A 25,336-nucleotide genomic window follows, 5' to 3' on the forward strand; every position below is an offset into this window, starting at 1 on the left:
ACTCTGATTACCACTGATCCATGCTGATGACTTTGTTGGCGGATTATCTCAGTTAGTATCAGCCATCTGTTACTGTGTGTGTGTGTGTGGGTGTGTGTGCTTTATGCATGTGTGTGTGTTGAAGGAGTGAGGAGGGAAGGAAGAGCAGCAGGAGTGAGGAACACAGGAGGTTGAACAGTTCGACATACTCTTCTATAGGCGATCCTATTTGCAACCACTGCCTGTGTAACTGGGCACCATTTACACACACGTGACCTAAATATACAATACTACAAAAACAAATGCGCTGCTGTAAGGAAACATCCCAAGCAGAACGCGCCATTTTATTAGCACGTCTTATCACTCCCTTATGCCTTTCTGCACAGACTCCCTCCTTTCAGATGATACTGATGTGAGGGTTATACATGAAGGCCACATGCAATGACAAAACCGCAGAGCTGTTTATAGCTCCGCTATCTCCTGAAGGGCTTCTGCATCCAGCCGCTATTAGCGGCACTATTTGACAGCTGGGTGCTGTGTTGTATTTGTGGACATGATGGTGAACGCGGCGCTGGAACACATCTTATAAATCATAGTTCGGCCATTAGCATAAATTCTCCGTCTTCCTGCATCTGCGAGTCCTGCTGTTTGGAGTTGCACCTCTCCGCACTGATTGGTCGGTGTTGTTCAAGTCAAATTGATTTACCCGTTCACGGAGATTATAACACTCGCCTTGCACCCCGCCACTGTGGTTTGCTGTTAATTACCTATAAAATCAAGTCAATTCTGATGCTAAATCCATTTTAATTTCTCATAATTAAGTCAGGATTGGATCCTTAAATACCTCCGTTCTTTATTATTGTTGCAATCATTGTTGTGGTTGTGCATTTGGTGGTACATTGCAGAGGCTCAATCTTATTATTGTTATTAGATTTAATTGCACTAAGTGATCAGTTTGTAGTTGTCAGAGGGAAATGGACTTGCTTTGCAGTCGGGTTCTTTTTTTTAAATTTATTTATTTATTTATTTCCCACTGCTGTCCTTTCTCTCTCTCTCTTTGCGTGTCTCATCCCAGAAAGAGGCCCTTTGAGAGATTGTGAGAGATGAGAGGAGATGAGGGGGAGGGTAGCTCTGCTTTACACCTCTGCAAAGGAGCGATTGCTTTTTTGTTGTTTGTTAGAGGGAAATCAATTCTGTTCACATCATCACATTTTGACAAGGCGAGGCATTAAGTGCAGATATTGAGAAACGACAAAAATGGTTTAGAGCCTGTCCTTCATTTTCTTGTCTTTTTTTTCCTTCCTGCAGAATCAGAGTGTACTTTCTAGGTTATCCTTCCTCCCTCGTCCCATCTCTCTCGTTTGCATTCTCTTCCTTTCTTTCCTTTTTCTTTTCCCCCTGAAAAGGTAGGGAATGATCCGCTTCACTTACCAGCTGACACCACATAAGCTTGCTTGTCCTCTGAGACGTGAGCCTTTTGTTTTCATGTGCATTATGATAATTATGAAGGGCCACAGCTCCTCTCCGTTTTTATCACACGTATAATGATACCTACATTGTTTTGTTTTGTTTTTTGTCAGGAGTAACCATGAAAATCTCATCTTTTTTTTAAATAATGTGAGAAAATCTCTTCTATGCACTAACCTGACATTTAAAGGGTGACAGCAGAAGTGAAAGAGCACAAAGTGTGACAGCCGCTCATGCAACAAAATGTGTCGCACAGGTACACCGTTTTGGTTGAGATTACAATAAAAACACTTATCTTCATGTGGCCAGGAATTAGTTCAGATAATAATAACGATGGATTCACTGTTTTCCTGTGGTGGCTGATATTTTTGCTCCTTAACCCACATTCTGTCACCTTTCAGGAGAGGCCATTCGAAAGACCTTTGACCTTGCTCATAATTACACACCCGCCATCTTTCCACTGCAGCAGTGGCAGCCATGGCTGCCCAAGTCCGGCACACCAGCCTCCTCCCCGTGGACTGCAGCAGGTTTTCTTGTCATCCTCGCCTCTCTCTCCCTCTCTCTCTTTCTCTCCCCTCTCCCTCTCTCTTGTCAGTGTTGCTCCTGGCGAAAGGCTGATACTTGATATTCAGAGGATAGCAGCTTTTGTCTCAGAGATTTAATCAGTGGCTTTGCTCCCACTGCAGAGGAGAGCGGGAGGAGGGCGGCAGAGGGGGGAGCGGGAGCAAGGGAAGGAAAGAGAGAGATGGAGGCAGAGACTGTTTATGTGTAATGACACAATAACAAAGCCTGCCTGTAAAACACAATCTGCAAACTGTGCTTTTGAAGGGGATTTTCAGTCCTGGATTAGTGTCAGGCAGAGGGATATGGAAAAAGAGAAGAAAGAGAGAGAGAGAGAAAGAGTTAGGTCAAAGTGATAGACAGCGGAGGTGATTTTCTGTGTGTCTCTGTGAGTGCGTGTACACATTCATGTGTTTTGAGACTGTCGTTGTGTTTGTTTGTCCGTGCGTGTTAGCAGATGCGTGGGCACAGCCACATTGTGTTTTTCACTCGTAAGCAAAAGGGGATTATAGTTGAATAGTGTAAGTAAAATATTTGGTGGCAGAACGGCCGCATGTTTCTTGCGAGGGTTTATGTTGTTGGTTGGTTGATAATGACATTTCTGTGAGATTGATAATGGAAAACTAGTGTGTGGTTAATGCAGCCGTCAATTAAATGCCTCTTTATTTAGTTCCAGCTTCAAGTGAAAGGACTCCGGGAGCAACGTGGTCTTTAAAGGCCTCAGAGAGCACTTACATTAAAATGACATTCTTCTTCATCAATGAAGTTATCAAACACAGGTGTGTCCATGTGCGTGTGCACACGCGTGTGGCTGCGCAAATATATATGTGTGCCTGAGAAAACACTAAAGCAGGATCTTGAGATTCAAGAAAGATTTATTACATGAGCAGATCAGTCTATGCGTAATTACATTTGGTTCTTCTTGGTACTTAGCAAGATAACAACGAGAGCATAAAACAAGTTAAATTCCTTTAAATGAGCTACACCGCAGGATAGCAGATGCTAAAGGAGACCGGGATCAAGGCCACTGCGTACTTCATCACCCAACATCTTTTTTTGATAGCAGAAAGAGAGGGACAGAATTTGTAATTTTCCGACTGTCACATTTGTATTTTGGCGTCAGCACACGTTGTGTACATGTTGAAGTTTATTCACGCTGTTTCATCTGTAGATGAACACTTGCTATGAACATAAATTAAAAATGGATGTGATCACCTTAGTATTTCCTGTTTTTTGTTGTTGTTGTTTAATGCTAATAAGTTATACTGTATTTCTTGTCTTTCTGATGCCTGATTCTGTTTTTTCTCTCTGTTTAAGGTGCAGCTCCACCCAGAGATGGGTGTGGTATTTGTGCTGGAGACCCTCCTGTCCTGTGCACCAACAGCATTTCCTGTATATTCATTTTGTGAATTGTTCTGTAATTTATGTCTGTAGCATGGCCCAAGCAGAGGGTCACCCCTTTGAGTCTGGTCTGCTTGAGGTTTCTTCCTCAGAGGGAGTTTTTCCTCACCACTGCTGCTCTGGGGGTTGGTAAGGTTAGACCTTACTTGTGTGAAGCGCCTTGAGGCAACTCTGTTGTGATTTGGCGCTATATAAATGAAAATAAATTGAATTGAAAAATGGATCACAACAATGACAAAAGCGCAGCACTTGTCCACCATGTGTACAACAGGCATTTTCAAACAACATACATACATACAGTGTGCATGCCTATTTGATCTAGTCCAACAGGGGTCATGTGACCTTTGTCATGTGACGTTTGTCTGAAGTACGCTTCGTTTGAGTGCTGTACATTGCCTACATTTACCATGTACAGGTGCAGAAGCAGACCCTCAAAGCGCTTTACAGTGATGCCTCACATTCACCCATTCACACAAATCAGTGTCAGCGTGCTGCCATGCAAGGTGCTCAACTGCATACTGATTTTCCAGTCATTTCAGGGAATTGAACCCCTAACCCTCTGATTACAAGCCTGTGTCTCTATCCTTTAGGTCACCAAGGTGGCAGCCCATTATTCTTCATCTGTGGCAGTTTATCTTTGCAATCCAAGTGGCTAAGACAGTTTCTTTTGTAACAGAATGCATGATCTTGTTTAGAAATTCAAAAGTAGTTGTTAAATTGTGCCTTTTAAAATATTTTGAAGTGCTTCAGGAAATGGGTGCGGAATCTTTGAACATTTGAGCATGTTCTAAATGATGTGACCTTGTATGTGCTTGCCAAACAGATTTGCACAAAGTGAAATACAGTAGGAAAGCACGCTCTCCAAGTATTTTATTCCAGCCGCATTTGAAACCAGTCTGACCCGTGGTGGCAGAGACAGTAAATGGACAGATGCAGGCTAAAAGGTGTTGTAAGATATATGAGAAAGGAATTTCCTCATGCTCTGTTTAGGCTGTAGAGTCAAAGGTCTGTAAGATACTGAAATAGTCTTAATTTTTCATCTGTTGTCACTTTGGATATATAGATTATTTCAGCTATTTGTTTTAATTCAGAAGCTTTTTCAAATTGTCCATTATTGGCCATTTTTCTTCATGTTTGGACCATTTGCTCAGGCCCCATGCACTCAGTCTCACTTTGTAAGCCAAAAGTCAAGAGTGTAAACCCTTTCTGTTGCCCTCGTGCAGAGCTCCGTCTCAGCACGAGTGTTTTCCTGCATCAAAATGTAAAAACCTTTTGATGTCCTGCATCCTGAAAGTTATTGGCCTTCTTCTTAGCCCCGTATGGAATCAATAGACGCTGTGAGCCAGTGAGCGTGGCTAAATAGAAATATTGTTTCGGAGAACTCAGATGTGAAAAGAAAAGTGTCATGATGTAGCGAGTGTGTTCATGTGTGTGTGTGTGTGTGTGTGTGTGTGTGTGCGCTCCAGTGTGTTGTGTAGGTGGGACACCATACATTTGTGTAGGTGTTTGTGCGTGTACACACGGGTCTGCTTTGCTATTGTAAGCCCGCTGATTGGATTTTGTTTGACAGATATGGAGTCTGGAGAGCGGCTGGCCTCCCCTGCGCCCACCCAGTCTGCTGCTCGCACCTCCTCCCCTGCGGCCTCTTCCTCCTCCTCCTGCTCTTCCTCATCCTCTTCGTCATCCCCTGCTCCCAACTCTAAGAGCAGCTTGGCCCAGAGTCCCTCAGCACTGGGATCCACCCTCAGCACCTCTGGTACGAGACTCTTTTTTTTTTTTGGCTCTCCTTTCCTGTCAGTCTTCTGGTTCTCAAACATCACGCTCCCTTAAGAAAACTACCAGCACACTTTCCGTGTAATCATAAAACATTCCACGCAGGGTCACCTTTAAGTCCAGATTGAATTCCTCATTTCTTAAACAGGAAGAAATGAGTTTCCTCCCGTATTAATTATACAGTTATTTTGCAGCTTGTATGAATACACCTCTCTCTGCTACCAGGAATTGTTTTTTTTTTTTTTCCCTGACAGCTTGGGTTGCAATTGAAAAGCTGCTGCATTAATGAATCCCAAACAATTAGGGGGCTCTTTTGTGTGAGAAACACACACATGCTTCGCCATGTCTCCTGACAACCTTCAGCTCCAGCTGCCTCAGAGTCAGGCTCAGCGTGACATTGAGAGAAAAAAAAAAAAAAAAAAAAACCTCTGCCTGCATGATTCCTACTTTGTCAGGCCCTTGGTGTCTGGTCTGTCCACACTCCATCTTTCGTTCTAGGTATCGGTCAGTGCTTTTTGTTGTATATGTATAATTATTTGCTTTTACTCCGTCCTCATCCCTCAGTCTTTTTTCTTTTAAAGGCCAGTCGTAAGATACAGTCACGCTACTTGCGCTTAGTATTGGAAAAGCATGTGTTTCGTGTCTTTCATGAATGTTGTTTTCCTTCTTATGAAAAGAGAAAGAAGTGCAGGGAGAAATAAAATCCCTTGTTTTGTCCTCCATCTCCTCAGTGTTGCCCCAAAGAAGAAGCCATTAGGTGCATCTCTTCCTAATCCATTATACATGCCTTTTATCCCTCTGTGCCATTACGTGTGCTCAGATTTTCTAGATAAGCGATTTTGGACTGAGCGTCAAATGAAATGCTGAGAGGCAGGCTGTTAGCGCTGAAGTTCTGCTACATTTTTTGAGGGATCCAGCAAGACTTTTATTTATTTATATTTATATCTCACTGTGCAGACTGTAGCACAGTCATATGTATGTGTCTGTAATGAGCCTCATATTGTATGTGCGCTGTGCGTCATGTAAGTCGGTAACGTTGTGGAGGTGCAGCATCGCTTCAGATTTTACAGGCATTGATCCAAGGTCTCCTGCCATCGCGCCAGTTAACACTTAAGAAAAAAAAAGTAGAAGAAGAACATTAAAATGAGCACAGACTGTGCATGTGTGTCATTGATGAGGATATCACTCTGAGAATAAAAGCTGATCGGCGCTTGTAGCACTTTTGGGATCAACTCACGGATGCAATTAACTTAAATCTGTCTGTGGAAATTTGATTGACTGCAACAAACAACAAATTAATCCCCCTTCGGCAGCATCCAAACATGAAAAAAGCAGGCGGTGCAGTTTGTCAGAGTGGAGGGAAGGATTGAAACAGAATGAGAAAGAGGGTGAGGGAGGCAAAGACAGAGAGAGTACGGTGGAGTGACAGAGAGAGAGAGAGAGAGTGACGAGGTAATCCTAGGTATGTGTTTCCTGTGTTTCCTTCTTGTTTCAAATTTTTAGATTTAATTATTCACCTTCTGGAAGCCAGCATTAATATTGAAAAGGCATTTGCAGATGTCACTTTGTGTTGGCTGGAAAAGAAAGGGGGGTGTGCAGTGGGGGTGGTGGTGGTGGTGGGGTGGGCACCCCAGGCATAAGCGAATGCTGTGGCTGGCCTTTCTGAGGGTTGCAGTGCAGTCGTTTATCTTCGTATCCGCTCGCTGACGCTGGCAAAGCAGGCCCTACATATTCAGCATATTCTAATCCCATTCAAAAGGCACATTTTGCTGTCCTGGGGTACGAGGGCCTTCAACACAACACAAAAGACGACTGTCGCATGCGTCACACTACGGGCACGCCGGCGAGGTTTTGTTTCTCGCTGCAGAACTACATGCAGTCTGATTTTCACTTAAAAATGATGTGTGAGATACATGTGTACAGTGATGTTCACTGACAGCACTCTTCAGTGATTTGATGTCGCACACACACATACAGACACACACACACACACACACACACAGTGCAATGTAAAGCCCACTGGTTTATTAGATCTGCACTGCATTTGTTCAGAAACAGTGTTGTTTGACATTTTCAACCGCTCCATGCACAACGTTTTCCTTTTTTTTCTTCCAGTCAACACTTTTTTTGCATGTGTATTACCTGCCTTATGCAGAGGCATCGAGCAGACCCGCTCTCTCCTTTTCTGGAATAGAAATTGAATTTGCATGAAATATGCTCAGACCAAATTGCATCCGACGCGTGTAGAAGGTAATACGTGGCACTCGCTCCTGCCAGAAGTGATTGTGCTCAGAAAAACGCTGCACAGTGATGATGTTGATGAAGTATTCTTCTGTGCTGAAATTGAATGACAAAAGTGCAGAATGAGGTTGGCTTTATATATCTTATACAAACTTTATCAACACAGTATCCAGTCTTTCTCATGGTTTTTTTCCCCCGACACACAGTTTATACTGGAAAGTGTCTAAACATGAGCAGCTCTATGTTTAGATAGCATTGTGATAAAAAGGCTCTGTAATGTCATTCTGCCTGTTTTAAGTATATAGATAAGCATCATGCGGAAGCAATAGGCAGTCTGTCATATGCTAAAAGCGCTATTGCCACTTTTTAAAATTCTGTGCAATGTGTGCTCCCTGAAAGATAAGTCTGAAGGTAATTCTTGCACAAATAAAAGACAGCTGGTCTTCCTTTCTTGGAATTTTAATTATTCTCTTGTTAGGATGCGTAAACTTTATCTTCGAAAGCTGTTTACATCTAGTTTTGACACACTGTCAATCCCTACATCAGGGCCTTAGTGAGGTAACAGTGCCCTCACACTGAGAAGATGCCAGTGCTGCTAATGCAAAAATGGAATTTAAAGAAAATGATTCATAAACCAGGTCAGGTTTTTCTCATGGTGCATGACCCCTAATAGTCTATGTGCCCGTCATCAATTTTGACCTTATTGGTACCACTTATGGTGACAAAACAACACTTAGAGTCCAGCCTCAGTGTACTGTGGCCTATATAAAAATATCGTGCAGCCATCCCAGGGTGGCAGCTGTAGCCAGTTATGGGTCAGTGAAGAATTACACAGAGGTCAAAATTTAAAAAAGCTCCAATCATATTGACAGACACCCTCTCTACTTTTAAGATTAGGCTTAAAACTTTCCTTTTTGCTAAAGCTTATAGTTAGGGCTGGATCAGGTGACCCTGAACCATCCCTTAGTTATGCTGCTATAGACGTAGACTGCTGGGGGGTTCCCATGATGCACTGTTTCTTTCTCTTTTTGCTCTGTATGCACCACTCTGCATTTAATCATTAGTGATCGATCTCTGCTCCCCTCCACAGCATGTCTTTTTCCTGGTTCTCTCCCTCAGCCCCAACCAGTCCCAGCAGAAGACTGCCCCTCCCTGAGCCTGGTTCTGCTGGAGGTTTCTTCCTGTTAAAAGGGAGTTTTTCCTTCCCACTGTAGTCAAGTGCTTGCTCACAGGGGGTCGTTTTGACCGTTGGGGTTTTACATAATTATTGTATGGCCTTGCCTTACAATATAAAGCGCCTTGGGGCAACTGTTTGTTGTGATTTGGCGCTATATAAAAAAAATTGATTGATTGATTGATTGATACAACTATACCACATTATTTATCTGATCATAATGATTCCAAAAAAGTATAGTTTGGACTATCTATGACTGAATGTTCTGGAGTTATGGGGTAAAAACAGCAAAAATGGTGACAAAGTGTTGTGTGGGCCGCCAGAAGAGGAGGTACTGCTGGCCCACCACCAGAGGGCGCCCTGTCTGGAGTACGGGCTCCAGGCACCAGAGGGCGCAGCCGCCTCACAGGAGCAGCCAGGGTGACAGCTGTCACGCATCACCTGCAACAGCTGTTACCAATCATCTGATCGGCAGGGGTATATCAGCAGGACGACGTCTCCACCTCTTTGCCGAGATATCGTTCTACCTGGAAGGTAACGTACCTCAGCTGACTGATTGACAGTGCTATTTTTGTGACTTTGTGCGTTGTAGTGTGGACTACTTTTCCAACGAGAGGTGGAGGTAGTTTTTCCTGCCGTACGGATTCCTGGGTGCAAACGCGCCCTCCTTTAATTGCTTTTTTGTTCCTCGCCAGCAGTACCAGGTCTGACACGCAGAGGCAGTGGCCACCTGGGAGTTCGGGACTTGGCGGCTCCAGTATTCCCGGGGTCTGGTGGCGGAGGAAATCGTGTGGTTCCGGTTCTGCTTTGGACAGGCGTCTCCTATCTTCGAGCCCGCCCACACGACACCTTTGTGAATTGACACCTGTCTATTGTTGTAATCTGTTGTATTTGTTGTGCACATTCACAACAGTAAAGTGTTGTTATTTGACCTACTCCATTGTCCGTTCATTTGCGCCCCCTGTTGTGGGTCCGTGTACCTACACTTTCCCAACAGGATATCTCGGCCAGCGTCATGGATCCCGAGGGGCGTCAACCGGCTGTTGAACGGCCAATGGAAGAACAGGGCGCACAGGCGTCCGCAGGAGGAATGATCAGTGAGTTGCAGCGGATCCTCACCGCTTTCACGGCTCGGTTGGATTTAATGACCGAGCAGAACGTCCTCCTTAACCGCAGGGTGGAGGCTCTCGCCGCGCAGGTGGAAGCGCGCCCTCAGGGCGCTGCTGCGGCTCTCCCTCCTGTCGACCCTGTGCGTAACAGTGTCCACAGGTCGTTCAACGACCCCTCCCACCTTCCCCGGAAGCATACATAAGCCCTCCAGAGCCGTACAGAGGTTGTGTGGAGACGTGCGCGGACTTCCTTATGCAGTGTTCGCTCGTCTTCGCACAACGTCCTGTCATGTACGCAACTGATGCCAGCAAGATAGCTTATGTAATAAACCTGCTTCGCGGTGAGGCACGCACTTGGGCTACAGCGCTCTGGGAGCAGAATTCACGGCTCCTTCAGACATATGATGGGTTTGTGAGGGAGTTTAGAACAGTGTTCGATCACCCAAATAGAGGAGAGACCGCTTCAGCCGTGCTGCTGTCAATGAGACAGGGGCGCCGGAGCGCAGCTGCCTATGCAGTCGACTTCCGCATCGCGGCTGCGAGGTCCGGCTGGAATAGCACTGCCCTCCGCGCCGCCTTTGTACACGGACTGTCGTTGGTTCTAAAGGAGCACCTGGTGGCTAAGGACGAACCGCGGGATTTAGATGGGCTTATCGATCTCGTTATACGATTAGACAATCGGTTAGAAGAACACCGTCGGGAACGAGACGAAGGGCGTGGCCGGGCACGCGCCGTCCCTCTCCCTTCCGGTTCCGACCGCGTTCCGCCCTCCCCACGCTCCACGGCCCCTATGCTCCGTGTGGTTACAGCTCCCCCTGCTGACGAAGCTATGGACACGAGCAGGGCCACATTTAGGGCACCAGATAGACAGAGGAGGCTGGCCCGCGGAGCGTGTTTTGTTTGTGGCTCAATAGAGCATCAGGTAAGAGACTGCCCCGAGCGGTTAAACACCAACGCCCGCCCCTAGAAACTGGGCTAGGGGTGGGCCGAGACATTCACGTGGGACACACCCACATTGCCACACGACTCCCAGTTACAATCCTTTATGAGGATTTAACCCTGAAGGCCCCAGCACTGGTGGACACGGGCTCTGAAGGGAATCTGTTAGACAGCAGATGGGCCAGGGAGATAGGGCTCCCTCTGGTGGCGCTTACCTCGCCTGTGCAGGTGCGGGCACTAGATGGCTCCCTACTCCCTCCAATCACACATAAGACACCACCTGTAACTCTGGTGGTGTCAGGAAATCACCGGGAGGAGATCGAGTTTTTTGTGACTCCTGCTACCTCCCGTGTGATTTTAGGATTTCCCTGGATGTTAAAACACAATCCCCGGATCGATTGGCCATCCGGGGTAGTGGTGCAGTGGAGCGAGACCTGCCATCGGGTATGCTTAGGTTCCTCGGTTCCTCCCGGTTCCCAGGCTAAGGAGGAGGTCAGAGTCCCGCCCAATCTAGGGACGGTGCCGGTGGAGTACCATGACCTTGTGGATGTGTTCAGTAAGGATCTGGCGCTCACCCTTCCCCCCCACCGTCCGTATGATTGTGCCATTGATTTGGTTCCAGGCGTTGAGTTCCCGTCCAGCAGGCTGTACAACCTCTCACGACCTGAGCGCGAATCAATGGAGACCTACATCCGGGACTCTTTAGCTGCCGGGTTGATCCGGAATTCCACTTCTCCGATGGGTGCAGGTTTCTTTTTTGTGGGGAAAAAGGATGTCGGACTACGTCCATGCATTGATTACAGGGGGCTGAACGAAATCACGGTTCGCAACCGATACCCATTGCCCTTGTTGGATTCAGTGTTCACGCCCCTGCATGGAGCCCAAATGTTCACCAAGCTCGATCTCAGGAATGCATATCACCTGGTTCGGATCCGGAAGGGAGACGAGTGGAAGACGGCATTTAACACCCCGTTAGGTCACTTTGAGTACCTGGTCATGCCGTTCGGTCTTACAAACGCCCCCGCGACGTTCCAAGCATTGGTTGATGTCTTGCGGGATTTCCTGCACAGATTCGTCTTCGTATATCTGGACGACATACTCATCTTTTCTCCGGATCCTGAGACCCATGTCCGGCATGTACGTCAGGTCCTGCAGCGGTTATTAGAGAACCGGCTGTTTGTGAAGGGCGAGAAGTGCGAGTTTCACCGCACTTCTTTGTCCTTCCTGGGGTTTATCATCTCCCCTAACTCCGTCGCTCCTGATCCGGCCAAGGTCGCGGCGGTGAGAGACTGGCCCCAACCCACCAGCCGTAGGAAGCTGCAACAGTTCCTCGGCTTTGCTAATTTTTACAGGAGGTTCATTAAGGGCTACAGTCAGGTAGTTAGCCCCCTGACAGCCCTGACCTCACCAAAAGTCCCCTTCACCTGGTCGGATCGTTGCGATGCCGCGTTCAAGGAGTTGAAACGGCGCTTCTCGTCTGCACCCGTTCTGGTGCAGCCCGATCCTAGTCGCCAGTTAGTGGTTGAAGTGGACGCCTCGGACTCAGGGATAGGAGCTGTGCTTTCCCAGAGCGGGAAGACCGATAAGGTCCTTCACCCGTGTGCCTATTTTTCCTGCAGGTTGACCCCGGCTGAACGGAACTATGACGTCGGCAATCGAGAACTCCTTGCGGTGAAAGAGGCTCTTGAAGAGTGGAGACATCTGTTGGAGGGAACGTCCGTGCCATTCACGGTTTTCACTGACCACCGGAACCTGGAGTATATCAGGACTGCCAAGCGGCTGAACCCCAGGCAAGCCCGCTGGTCACTGTTCTTCGGCCGTTTTGACTTCCGGATCACCTACCGTCCCGGGACCAAAAACCAGAGATCGGATGCCTTGTCCCGGGTACATGAAGAAGAAGTCAAAGCGGAGTTGTCGGATCCACCGGAACCCATCATCCCGGAGTCCACTATCGTGGCCACCCTTACCTGGGACGTAGAGAGAACCGTCCGGGAGGCCCTGGCACGAAACCCGGACCCCGGAACTGGGCCGAAGAACAGACTCTACGTCCCACCAGAAGCTAGGGCTGCAGTCCTGGATTTCTGTCACGGCTCTAAGCTCTCCTGTCATCCAGGGGTGCGAAGAACCGTGGCAGTTGTCCGGCAGCGCTTCTGGTGGGCGTCCCTAGAGGCCGACGTCCGGGATTATATCCAGGCCTGCACCACCTGCGCCAGGGGCAAGGCTGATCATCGCAGGGCTTCGTGACTGCTCCAGCCGCTGCCTGTGCCCCATCGCCCCTGGTCCCACATCGGCCTGGATTTTGTCACGGGCCTCCCGCCATCCCAGGGCAACACCACCATCCTCACGATAGTGGACCGATTCTCCAAGGCGGCCCACTTCGTGGCCCTCCCGAAGCTCCCGACGGCCCAGGAGACAGCGGACCTCCTGGTCCACCACGTCGTCCGGCTGCATGGGATCCCAACAGACATCGTCTCCGATCGCGGCCCCCAGTTCTCCTCGCAAGTCTGGAGGAGCTTCTGCCGGGAACTGGGGGCCTGGTGAGTCTCTCATCCGGGTATCATCCCCAGACCAACGGGCAAGCAGAACGGGCCAATCAGGAGGTGGAGCAGGCCCTGCGTTGCGTGACAGCCACGCACCCGGCGGCCTGGAGTACCCATCTGGCCTGGATCGAGTATGCCGATAACAGCCAGGTGTCGTCAGCCACCGGCCTCTCCCCTTTCGAGGTGTGTCTGGGGTACCAACCTCCTTTGTTTCCGGTGGTTGAGGGAGAGGTCGGTGTGCCCTCAGTCCAGGCCCACCTACGGAAGTGCCGTCGGGTTCCGTTCTGCCTTGCTGAGGGCCCGGATGAGGACGAAGGCCCATGCAGACCGTCGGCGGACCCTGGCCCCTACGTACCGGCCAGGGCAGGCAGTGTGGTTGTCTACTAAGGACATACCCCTTCAAGTGGACTCCCCTAAACTGCAGGACTGGTATATCGGTCCATTCAAGATCATCAAGGTCATCAGTCCAGCCGCAGTGAGGCTTCAGCTTCCGGCCTCACTGCGGATCCATCCCGTTTTCCACGTGTCCCGGATCAAGCCCCATCACACCTCACCCCTCTGTACTCCCGGTCCGGCACCACCTCCTGCCCGGATCATCGATGGCGAGCCGGCTTGGACTGTGCGGCGGCTCTTAGATGTCCGTAGGATGGGCCGGGGCTTCCAGTATTTGGTGGACTGGGAGGGGTACGGACCTGAAGAACGCTCCTGGGTGAAGAGGAGCTTCATCCTGGACCCGGCCCTCCTGGCCGATTTCTACCGCTGCCACCCGGACAAGCCTGGTCGGGCGCCAGGAGGCGCCCGTTGAGGGGGGGGGGTCCTGTTGTGTGGGCCGCCAGAAGAGGAGGTACTGCTGGCCCACCACCAGAGGGCGCCCTGTCTGGAGTGCGGGCTCCAGGCACCAGAGGGCGCAGCCGCCTCACAGGAGCAGCCAGGGTGACAGCTGTCGCGCATCACCTGCAACAGCTGTTACCAATCATCTGATCGGCAGGGGTATATCAGCAGGACGACGTCTCCACCTCTTTGCCGAGATATCGTTCTACCTGGAAGGTAACGTACCTCAGCTGACTGATTGACAGTGCTATTTTTGTGACTTTGTGCGTTGTAGTGTGGACTACTTTTCCAACGAGAGGTGGACGTAGTTTTTCCTGCCGTACGGATTCCTAGGTGCAAACGCGCCCTCCTTTAATTGCTTTTTTGTTCCTCGCCAGCAGTACCAGGTCCGACACGCGGAGGCAGTGGCCACCTGGGAGTTCGGGACTTGGCGGCTCCAGTATTCCCGGGGTCTGGTGGCGGAGGAAATCGTGTGGTTCCGGTTCTGCTTTGGACAGGCGTCTCCTATCTTCGAGCCTGCCCACACGACACCTTTGTGAATTGACACCTGTCTATTGTTGTAATCTGTTGTATTTGTTGTGCACATTCACAACAGTAAAGTGTTGTTATTTGACCTACTCCATTGTCCGTTCATTTGCGCCCCCTGTTGTGGGTCCGTGTACCTACACTTTCCCAACACAAAGGTCACTTTGTTTGTACAGGGGTCAAAAATTAAAGTTGCTCCAATTTCAGTAAAAAATTATGCAAATTATTGGTTGAAATAAAAGGATTAGTTTTAGAATAGTTTTGACTGTGTTGAATGTTTGGTCTCCAAAGTAAAGGTCAGACAAGGTCACCGCCCATTGGATTCTATGACATGTGACATGTTACCTTGCAACATGATACCTAAGCATGACAGATGGTGCAAACTATTCCTTTTTAAAACCTTGTTAACTCAACTAATAATTTGCATCTTATTTATTTATTTATTTATTTATTTTTTTTTACTGAAATTGGAGCAACTCTGTATAAACTGAAACTGACCTTTGTCACCATTTTTGCTGTTTTAACCCCATAACTCCAGAACATTCAGTCATAGATAGTCTAAACTAGACCTTTTTGGAATCGTTATGATCAGACAAATAATGTGGTATAGTTGTCAACATGATTGGATCATTTTACATTTTGACCTCTGTGTAATTCTTCATTGACCCCTCACTGGCTACAGCTTCCATCCCGGGATGGTTGCACTATATTTTTGTGTAGGCCATGGTAAGCGTTGTTTCTTCACCTTAAGTGGTACTGAAAACCTGCTTGGCCTCTGGACTATAAAACAGATTTTGGTGTTGAATTGGTTCCAACATGCAACACATTGTAGCTTCTGCATTATGGTACCATAAGTGGAAAAATAGGCATTCCATTTACATTCTGTCATGTTTATCTTTTCAATTAAATAAGGACTTAAAACTGAAATTGGGCATCGGGTTCAGAAGGTTCAAATGTCAGTGTCAGTACATGAATTTCCTGTGATTTTCCAGAAAATATTCATTTGCATAAAATGGAAAATAGTGGTTGCTGATTATTTTAATACTACCTAAAATCTGCTCTGTAACCTCAGTAGCTACTCAGAGCAAAATCATAGGTGAATTTCATTGTTTTTGACCATTACTGTGGTGATGCTTCAGTTTCTGGCAAAGGGTTGCATGAGAGCTTAGAGAAACATGCATATTGCCGCCAAGCTAAAACCAGACAAAGAAAATATCCAAAATTTGGTATAATGTTCAGAAGCACAGGGTTAATGGATGGAGAAGCAGATGGAATAAAGTGGACTATGTGTAGATTATTTACTTTTTATGTAAATAATAAAATTCTAGCATAAGCGAGTAAAGCAGATTTTGTGTCTTTAGTGACCTAATTACATGATGTTGGATTGTTTGGTCAGTCTGTATGCATGTTAACAGTTCTGTTCTAGACCTTAATCTGACACACCTACATGAATATTTAAGGGCAAAACAACAGTTTTAAAACAAAAAGAATGCCATGATACTTTGGGAAACTAAGATTTTGAGACATGGTTTCCATTTAAACTACTCTGAAAGTAGACTGTCTGGCCTGCTAAAGTTGTTCAACTACTACAATTTCTTCACTTGTGGCCTTCATTCAGTACCTGGCCTGTTGAATGATCGATTAGATGTACTCGTACTCATACTCATCTTCAACCGCTTATCTGGAATCGGGTCACTGAGGCAACAGCTCCAGCAGGGGACCCCAGACCTCCCTCTCCTGGGCCATATTGACCACCTCCGACTGGTGGATCCCGAGGCGTTCCTAGGCCAGTCTGGAACACATCCCTAGGGAAGCGTCCAGGGGCCATCCTTACCAGATCTCCGAACCACCTCCTTGATTAGATGTTAAAAACAGATATTCACCTGGCTCTTTGCGTGTCTTTACCTCAGGGCGTATGTTTGGCCCAGTGGGAGAGCAGCCTTTCATTGGCTCCACATTGTCAAGTGCCTTCCCTCTGGTCAACCACCCAGCCTTCGGAGCCCTCTACGCTGCCGGAGCAGGCAGGCCTGAGTTTGGAGGCCTGGGCTCACTGGGCGTGCCAGCGGCACTTGCTGCCCACCCCCAGCTAGGAGCCCTCTCTGGTAAGACGATAGGACTACAAGATTGGAGAGTGTTGTGGCTAAGTAGACGTGTATCTACAGCTTTATGTGTTGTCTGTGTCTCCTTTCCTCCAATAGAATGGTGGCGAGCTGCTGAAGCCCATGGACGAGGATCTGCTGCCTTTATCCCTTCCTTCATTAGTTTCCCTCCATTCTTCACACCTCACATCCAGCCCAACCACAGCACCACCCCTGTTCAGATGAGGGTGGCAAGCAAGAATAGCCACAGCCCATCAAAAGGTACAGTCCAGGTCCAAGTGGCATAACAGAAATAAATCATTGTATTTGTTTTGAATGAAACGTCATTATTTTATTTAAAAAAATATTCTCAAAATTACCCTATAATATGTGTTAATGATGCTCTGGCTCTTTTGAAGTATGTGACTGAAATAATTACTTTCCAAGAGATAATGGAAAAGTTAAGTCTATCTCCTCTTCCACTATCTCTTTCTTTTTCTTCTCTCGTTCATAGCTGCTACTCTTATTCCATAACCCAAATGCACTTTGTCCTGTGATGGGATTTCTCATTTTCTCCAGAAATTTAATGATTTTCAGTCCTCAGTTAGCAATTTTGTCACCCTTATTCTCATGTTTTTCCTCTTGTAATCTCTCGCACTCTTTTAATTTTACCATATCTTTTAATTTATCTTTTATTATGTAAACCGGTCATGTTGGGGCTGGGCTGCACAGACTGCATGCAAGATATGTTTGATAGGGTTCTTTATTTTCTTTTAAATGTCTTATACTCTTAGTTCCAGATTTTTCATTAGTCTGTGTAGCATCTTCACAGAAGAGCCCAGGCTGATCAGCACTACAGTAGATCTGTTTTGTGTTTCTAGGAGTAAATGGAGCAGTAAATGGCAGTGGAGTCTGTCTTCCCACAACACAATTAGGGAGTGTTTCTGCAATGCCAGCCTCAGTTCAAGCATCAAGCAAGCCCACCAAAAATCTAGACATCTCTCAAAGTCAATGTAGCAGCCCTCAGAACAGTGCGGCTGAGGCAGTGATAAAGTTACCTCAGAAACCTGAAGATAAGGTCAGTGCCAGAGCTTTTATTTAGTCAAGCATTATAAAAGAAGCAACATGTCAACACACAGACGTTACGAGTATACAGTGAGGCTCATTCTCCCCCATTTTGCTTCTACATTTAGAAGTCTCGAAAGAAGCCAGTTGATGCTTCTGTGGTGAACAACAGTGAGTCAGGCACATCTTCAGACAGCTCCAGTGATGGGTCCGTCAGCAGTGAAGAGGATTACGAAGACGAAGATGACGACGACGAAGACGATGATGAAGAGGACAAACTGAGTGAATTGTCAGACTCTGAGAAGCTGGCAAAGAAAAGAGTAAAGGTAACAAAGAACATCAGATAATCAGTGGTAACTCCAGGTTGATGTCACGCCCACAAGTATTTAGAGCGTTTTTGTAATTCTGCCTCTGTGCTTGTAGAGTACAATTTGTGCTTTAAGTTAAGAGGCTTAATGCAAATGTTCCATTAACCTTTGGGGATTGCAGCCATTTTTATAAACAGTGCCTCCATGCCCAGAGCTCATAAGTAATTAGACAAGCTGAATATCACTTTTCTTTAAACAACAAATCATAACGAAATACAAACAGTATGGTACTCTGTAGTAAATTTGTCTTGACTCTGTAGTTTTCAAAAGCTGACTAACTCAGTGACTGTACAAGAAGGAGGGATGCTAGTGAGGGACACCCACACAATTCTGAAGAGGTTATAGCAGAAGTATTCAACTCATTCCAAAAAGGGCTGAGAGGGTGCTGGTTTTCTTTGCAACCACCCACTCCACCAGGTGATATCACTGATTAACATCACTTTGAGCAGATGGAATCAGTTAATCAGTGAAATCACTTGGTGGAGTGGGTGGTTGCAAAGAAGTAAGTAAGTAAAGTTTATTTATATATCACCTTTCAAGATAAATTCACAAAGTGCTTCACATCAGAACAAAGAAATTAAAAACAGCAGATACATAAAGCTAGGTAAAAGCCACCTTATACAAATGCGTCTTGAACTTCACTTTAAACATTTCGATTGAGTCCACAGATCGTAGGCCCAAAGGCAATGCATTCCACATTTTAGGAGCCACCACTTCAAAAGTACAGTCTCCCCTCTCTCCATATTGTGAATGCACAAAATTTTTCGACGACCTGGCTGTACTACAACATATACCAGTGTGCTTCAACATGCTCTTACCTTATATAACACTTACCCACAACTTATTAGCTCTATGCTAGCGGATTCAGTGTATTTGTAATATGCCGGCATACAGCAGCTAAATTGTCAAGGTTCACACCTTTGGTCTCCTTTCTGTTTTGTAACACTGTGCTCATTTACCAAGAAAGCAGACAGAGGAGCACCTTTAATGGGATATTTTGTTTGAACTCTTTGAATTAAAGCTGAAAGTCTATGCTGCAAACACATATTAATTGTTTCATTTTACGTCCACTATGGTGACTCGCAGATGAAAATGTACAAAAAAATGGTGTCTCTGTCCACCTAGTTGTGGATCTGACTGTATGTCTGAATAGTGTTATTTGTTTCTATATTTAAAAGTCTTGAAAGAAGCCAGCTGATGCTTCTTTGGTGAACAACAGTGAATCAGGCACATCTTCAGACAGCTCCAGTGATGGGTCCCTATTATAATAGAAACTCGGTATTATAATAGTAGTGTCTGTAATATGCTGTTTTTTTTTAAAAAAAACCTTTCATTGAGAGGTCTTAGAGATAAATCTTAGTATTGAATTATTTCTAGTTTTATGAATTCTTAGTCTTATTTATTACCCTGACATTTTTAAACGAGGCCAAAATAGGACCACCGGGTATTGCGGAGGCTTTGCGTCTGTCCGTCTGTCTGTGCTCATCATAAATCCATTTCTATTACTGCCAGGGTCTTCAAATGTACAGGGAACATTCTTGGGACACAGACCTTGGACAAGTTCAAAGATGGCTAACCATGACCTATTTTAAGAGGTCAAAAGGTCACATTCTGTTTCCTATTTTTATGCTCATATGGCCGAGGGTATTTCAGCATTGCGTTATGTTATTATATGCTGCTGGGGCTGAGTCATCAGTTTCTTTCTTTTCATGTGTCACTATGTTGTTGAATGACAATAAATGCAACTTGACCTTGACTTTGACTTTGATATGGAGATAAAGCCCAGACAGCAGTAGTATTATTGTAATTTCCTGATTCACATATTGTTGTATTTACATTTGCCTATATGGTTATCATGTTTGAGTTTGATTAGCTTTGAAACCTTGCATATTATCACTTGCACATTGTGGCTCAGAATATTCACTAATTAAAAAAAAACATCTGAAAGTTTCCTCTGCAGCACTGATAAAGCTACTTTTGAAGAACAACACAAAATCTAGTTGTTGTGGTGTAAACTTTAAGATATCTCCTACCTGGATGATTGAGAACCTTTATTGACTCATCAGAAGGAAGTACAGTATGTGGACTCCAGGCCACTGTGGGAATGAAAATTTATTAGATCCTTCAAATGTGTGCATCTTTGTGAAGACATGTCCTCAGCACACTGTGTACAATCTATTGGACTTGGATTTGGTTAATTATTGTAAGGCTGTTCTTTGCTTGAGAAATTATTAAAGTTTCCCTTTCTCCCCAGGTTTTGATACCAAGCACTGGAACCGCAAAGACTGACAGACCACTCTCTGGGGTCCCCATAGCGGAGCCCCAAGACAGGAAAGATATTAAGCCCCATAAGTCTCCTTCCAACCCTCCAACTCTGGTGCCCTTGCCCTGCTCTCTCTCCCCGCCGGTGCTGACTCAAACCATGCCACTCCCCCTGCACAGTTCCATGACCCGGACTGAACGTCCACAGCAACACTTCAGTGTGATCCAGTCTACTGGGCTGGCTGCTAACCCAAAGCCCCTGGCACTCCTCACCCAACCTCGTAGAGAGTCTTCCCCATCTTCCTTGCCCTTAGCCCTCAACACATCTCCAAAGGCACCATCCAGTACTGTCTCTCCTAAACCTCCCAAATTGCTGCCTTCATCCTCTCCCCAACACCTGCCGCTCTCACTCTGTTCCTCTCCGAAGCCGCTTTCTGTCCCCTCAACTCTCCCACCATCTACCTCCCCTAAACCATTTGGTTTAACCTCATCTGTTACGAGCTCCCAGAAGCCTTCAGTGAAGCATCCACCGCACAGTGCTGTGAAATCCAAGAGGAAACTGTTGGAAGCATCACTTGCACAGATCAATGAGTTCAGACTGAAACAGGTAAGGTACAAAGACACATTAAGATACTGAACTATGTTGCACATTAATCATTACGGTATAAAATTTAAACTGGAGAAATACAACTGTACCATCAGCTTGAAGTTGCTGGTTTATTCTGCAACAAATTTAGCTATTGGAGCTGAGCGTGCGGTTACATATTTTGTTTGATTGTTCATCATTACCACAGAATAACCACCATTTCTTTTATTCTGGTGTCTTGCACTATAACACAGACTACTGCACAGCTGCACAGTCAGTTCAAATATGAAATTTTCACTTTGACTTCTGCAGTTTGTCATTTGTAAGAGGTTGTTATAGTGTATGGTAGTGAAGCGTCTTCCAAAGGGCCTCTTGAAGTTATACCACAGCCTTTAGCAATTTCTTAAATCTGTGGTTGAACATCACAAGAGAGATTCTTTGTTTTGTACGGAGGCAGAAAAATATTATAATGATGTTTAGATAAATTAGACTTCAAAAAAATCTTTCTGTTTATATATTTTCTGTGACAGTTTTTGTTCTCATTGTACTGTTGGGACAGGAAAGGATTTATAACTCAGTAAATGATATCTTGTGGTCTGTAATTCCCTGCAAGATTAATGTAGTCACTTGTCGAGACAGTGAGTTCAGACCTGCAAGCATTCCATCAGTTACCTCATTTAAGAGCTACTGCATATTCGCCTCTGAAATTTTTCAGTGATGATATTCACATGCCTGTTGCACAGCATTCGCAGAGTGGTTGAACAGGTGGGCACAGTCATGCGGCTGCCCCAAATGTCGAAATCCCGACACACTAGAAGCCAAATGAAAACTCGACTGCCATTCGGCCAAAGTCGCACCGCAATCAAACACCTCGGACAGCTATCTCAGTGCATCCCACACAGTCAGGCGCATTCACGCGACCAGGCCGAATGGAGAGCACATGCACCCAACTGTCGAGTTGCGTTTGAGTCTGACTACAGTCTCAGCATTTGAAACAGCTGAACGGGGTCGGCCGGCATACTGCAGTGGCCAGCCAGCCAATATAGAACACGTCCAAATGCCCTGGATGTGGCATGGATGAGCCAGAGTGCACCTGAGTGCCCCCACAATGTCCCAAGGGGGGACCAAATGCAACACCAATGCTGGTCTAATGTCCCCAGTGGCCCCTCAATGCAGCATGACTGCCCCTGGACACTGCAATACGCATGAGGCGGGAACCGCCCCTTGAGCGTAGACCATGGTCAGACCACATTGACTGCAACAGCGGATAGTCTTGAAAGATGGGATGTTTGTGTGCCATCCAGCCACCACACGAGAGAGGGGGGGGAGAGAGAGAGAGGGAGATAGAGTTGCAGCACTCCAAATGTGCACAAATTAGTCGAGGCGGCTTCAGCCCACGTTCTGGGTATTTGCATGGCATTCCAACCTGGTCTCATGGCAAGTCGTGATTCAGCAGCACAAAATATACATTAATCTATTGGTTTGTCATATTGTGATGAAAAGCGCCTCATTTTCGTCACGGCAGCACGAATTCATTCTCATTCATTCCGTGATGGCTTCACAAAATTAAAAGTGAAGCGGGGGGGGGGGGGGGGGGGGGGGTGGGGGTCGTGGTGGTTATGGTTAGGGTGGGGGGAAGGAGTGAGATTAGGTTATGGTTAAGGTTAGGGTTGGGGTAGGAGTAGGGTTAGTAATAGTGCCCCGTCACGAAAATTTGACTCATTTTGTCACGGGAGCACGGAAAAAAAACAAAACAAAAACATGAGACTGGGCTGGGCATTAGTACATAGCTGGCTGAATATTTTTCTCTCCCAACTGCGTCACAAATTTTGGCTTTTTTTTTTTTTTTTTTTTGCTGATTCAGCTTCATTCGTGCTTTCGTGCTAAGTCCTTAAAGAAAGTAAGACATTTGAAGTTCTAATAGATCCAGGTGAGGACCAGTGAACCTCCTATTTTGGACCATGTTGTCATCTTTTGGTACGCAAAATAAAATAGACAAGATGTGGTTGGCTCTCACTGTGGTATTGTATCACTTCCTGTTCCGGAGCACAGCGGTGTTTTTCTGTATCTGTTAGCTGTTTAATCTGCGCAGTTAGATTGATCTAGTTATCTAGATTACGATTTGTTTCCCAGTGTAATCTTTACGTGCCTTAACTAAAGCACTCCTTCTGCTGAATCACCTCTAAATTATTTACACATTATTCACTTTGCGTGTTTTTAGGAATCCGCTAGCTTAGCGTAGCTACTAGCTCTTAGCCGATTTAGCATGGCGGCTTCTCCTGTCTCTCCCGCACTTTTCTGCTCTGGGTGTGAAATGTTTAGTTATTCCTCGGCCTCCTTTAGCAGTAACGGTACTTGTAATAAGTGTAGCTTATTCGTAGCTTTGGAGGCCAGGCTGGGCGAATTGGAGACTCGGCTCCGCACCGTGGAAAATTCTACAGCTAGCCAGGCCCCTGTAGTCGGTGCGGACCAAGGTAGCTTAGCCGCCGTTAGTTCCCCCCTGGCAGATCCCGAGCAGCCGGGAAAGCAGGCTGACTGGGTGACTGTGAGGAGGAAGCGTAGCCCTAAACAGAAGCCCCGTGTACACCGCCAACCCGTTCACATCTCTAACCGTTTTTCCCCACTCGACGACACACCCGCCGAGGATCAAACTCTGGTTATTGGCGACTCTGTTTTGCGAAATGTGAAGTTAGCGACACCAGCAACCATAGTCAATTGTCTTCCGGGGGCCAGAGCAGGCGACATTGAAGGAAATTTGAAACTGCTGGCTAAGGCTAAGCGTAAATTTGGTAAGATTGTAATTCACGTCGGCAGTAATGACACCCGGTTACGCCAATCGGAGGTCACTAAAATTAACATTAAATCGGTGTGTAACTTTGCAAAAACAATGTCGGACTCTGTAGTTTTCTCTGGGCCCCTCCCCAATCAGACCGGGAGTGACATGTTTAGCCGCATGTTCTCCTTGAATTGCTGGCTGTCTGAGTGGTGTCCAAAAAATGAGGTGGGCTTCATAGATAATTGGCAAAGCTTCTGGGGAAAACCTGGTCTTGTTAGGAGAGACGGCATCCATCCCACTTTGGATGGAGCAGCTCTCATTCCTAGAAATCTGGCCAATTTTCTTAAATCCTCCAAACCGTGACTATCCAGGGTTGGGACCAGGAAGCAGAGTTGTAGTCTTACACACCTCTCTGCAGCTTCTCTCCCCCTGCCATCCCCTCATTACCCCATCCCCGTAGAGACGGTGCCTGCTCCCAGACCACCAATAACCAGCAAAAATCTATTTAAGCATAAAAATTCAAAAAGAAAAAATAATATAGCACCTTCAACTGCACCACAGACTAAAACAGTTAAATGTGGTCTATTAAACATTAGGTCTCTCTCTTCTAAGTCCCTGTTGGTAAATGATATAATAATTGATCAACATATTGATTTATTCTGCCTTACAGAAACCTGGTTACAGCAGGATGAATATGTTAGTTTAAATGAGTCAACACCCCCGAGTCACACTAACTGTCAGAATGCTCGTAGCATGGGCCGGGGCGGAGGATTAGCAGCAATCTTCCATTCCAGCTTATTAATTAATCAAAAACCCAGACAGAGCTTTAATTCATTTGAAAGCTTGACTCTTAGTCTTGTCCATCCAAATTGGAAGTCCCAAAAAAACAGTTTTATTTGTTATTATCTATCGTCCACCTGGTCGTTACTGTGAGTTTCTCTGTGAATTTTCAGACCTTTTGTCTGACTTAGTGCTTAGCTCAGATAAGATAATTATAGTGGGCGATTTTAACATCCACACAGATGCTGAGAATGACAGCCTCAACACTGCATTTAATCTATTATTAGACTCTATTGGCTTTGCTCACAGTGCAGTGTATACCAACACAGTGCAGAGTAGCTACCTAAACTCTGTAAGTGAGATAGAGTATCTCGTCAATAGTTTTACATCCTCATTGAAGACAACTTTGGATGCTGTAGCTCCTCTAAAAAAGAGAGCTTTAAATCAGAAGTGCCTGACTCCGTGGTATAACTCACAAACTCGTAGCTTAAAGCAGATAACCCGTAAGTTGGAGAGGAAATGGCGTCTCACTAACTTAGAAGATCTTCACTTAGCCTGGAAAAAGAGTCTGTTGCTCTATAAAAAAGCCCTCCATAAAGCTAGGACATCTTTCTACTCATCACTAATTGAAGAAAATAAGAACAACCCCAGGTTTCTTTTCAGCACTGTAGCCAGGCTGACAAAGAGTCAGAGCTCTATTGAGCTGAGTATTCCATTAACTTTAACTAGTAATGACTTCATGACTTTCTTTGCTAACAAAATTTTAACTATTAGAGAAAAAATTACTCATAACCATCCCAAAGACGTATCGTTATCTTTGGCTGCTTTCAGTGATGCCGGTATTTGGTTAGACTCTTTCTCTCCGATTGTTCTGTCTGAGT

The 25,336-nt window shown here is 46.0% G+C and overlaps 1 protein-coding gene across 14 annotated transcripts in view; it reads left to right on the forward strand.

Annotated features, from left to right (window-relative positions):
* baz2ba (bromodomain adjacent to zinc finger domain, 2Ba) overlaps positions 1–25,336 on the forward strand; it is a 242,098-nt gene that overhangs the window by 169,962 nt on the left and 46,800 nt on the right. For 13 of the 14 annotated variants that reach the window (XM_034195278.1, XM_034195285.1, XM_034195327.1 and 10 more), the window contains 6 exons: positions 4,979–5,164; positions 16,451–16,642; positions 16,739–16,900; positions 17,500–17,696; positions 17,812–18,009; positions 20,306–20,920. In XM_034195278.1, coding sequence (XP_034051169.1) covers positions 4,981–5,164; positions 16,451–16,642; positions 16,739–16,900; positions 17,500–17,696; positions 17,812–18,009; positions 20,306–20,920 — 1,548 coding nt within the window. In that variant the 5' untranslated portion in view covers positions 4,979–4,980. Of the gene's footprint in view, positions 1–2,211; positions 2,354–4,978; positions 5,165–16,450; positions 16,643–16,738; positions 16,901–17,499; positions 17,697–17,811; positions 18,010–20,305; positions 20,921–25,336 lie in introns of those variants that run through there. The other variant, XM_034195299.1, reaches the window with a different exon arrangement.

Source organism: Thalassophryne amazonica, chromosome 2 (assembly GCF_902500255.1).
Source record: "Thalassophryne amazonica chromosome 2, fThaAma1.1, whole genome shotgun sequence".
NCBI lineage: Eukaryota > Metazoa > Chordata > Actinopteri > Batrachoidiformes > Batrachoididae > Thalassophryne > Thalassophryne amazonica.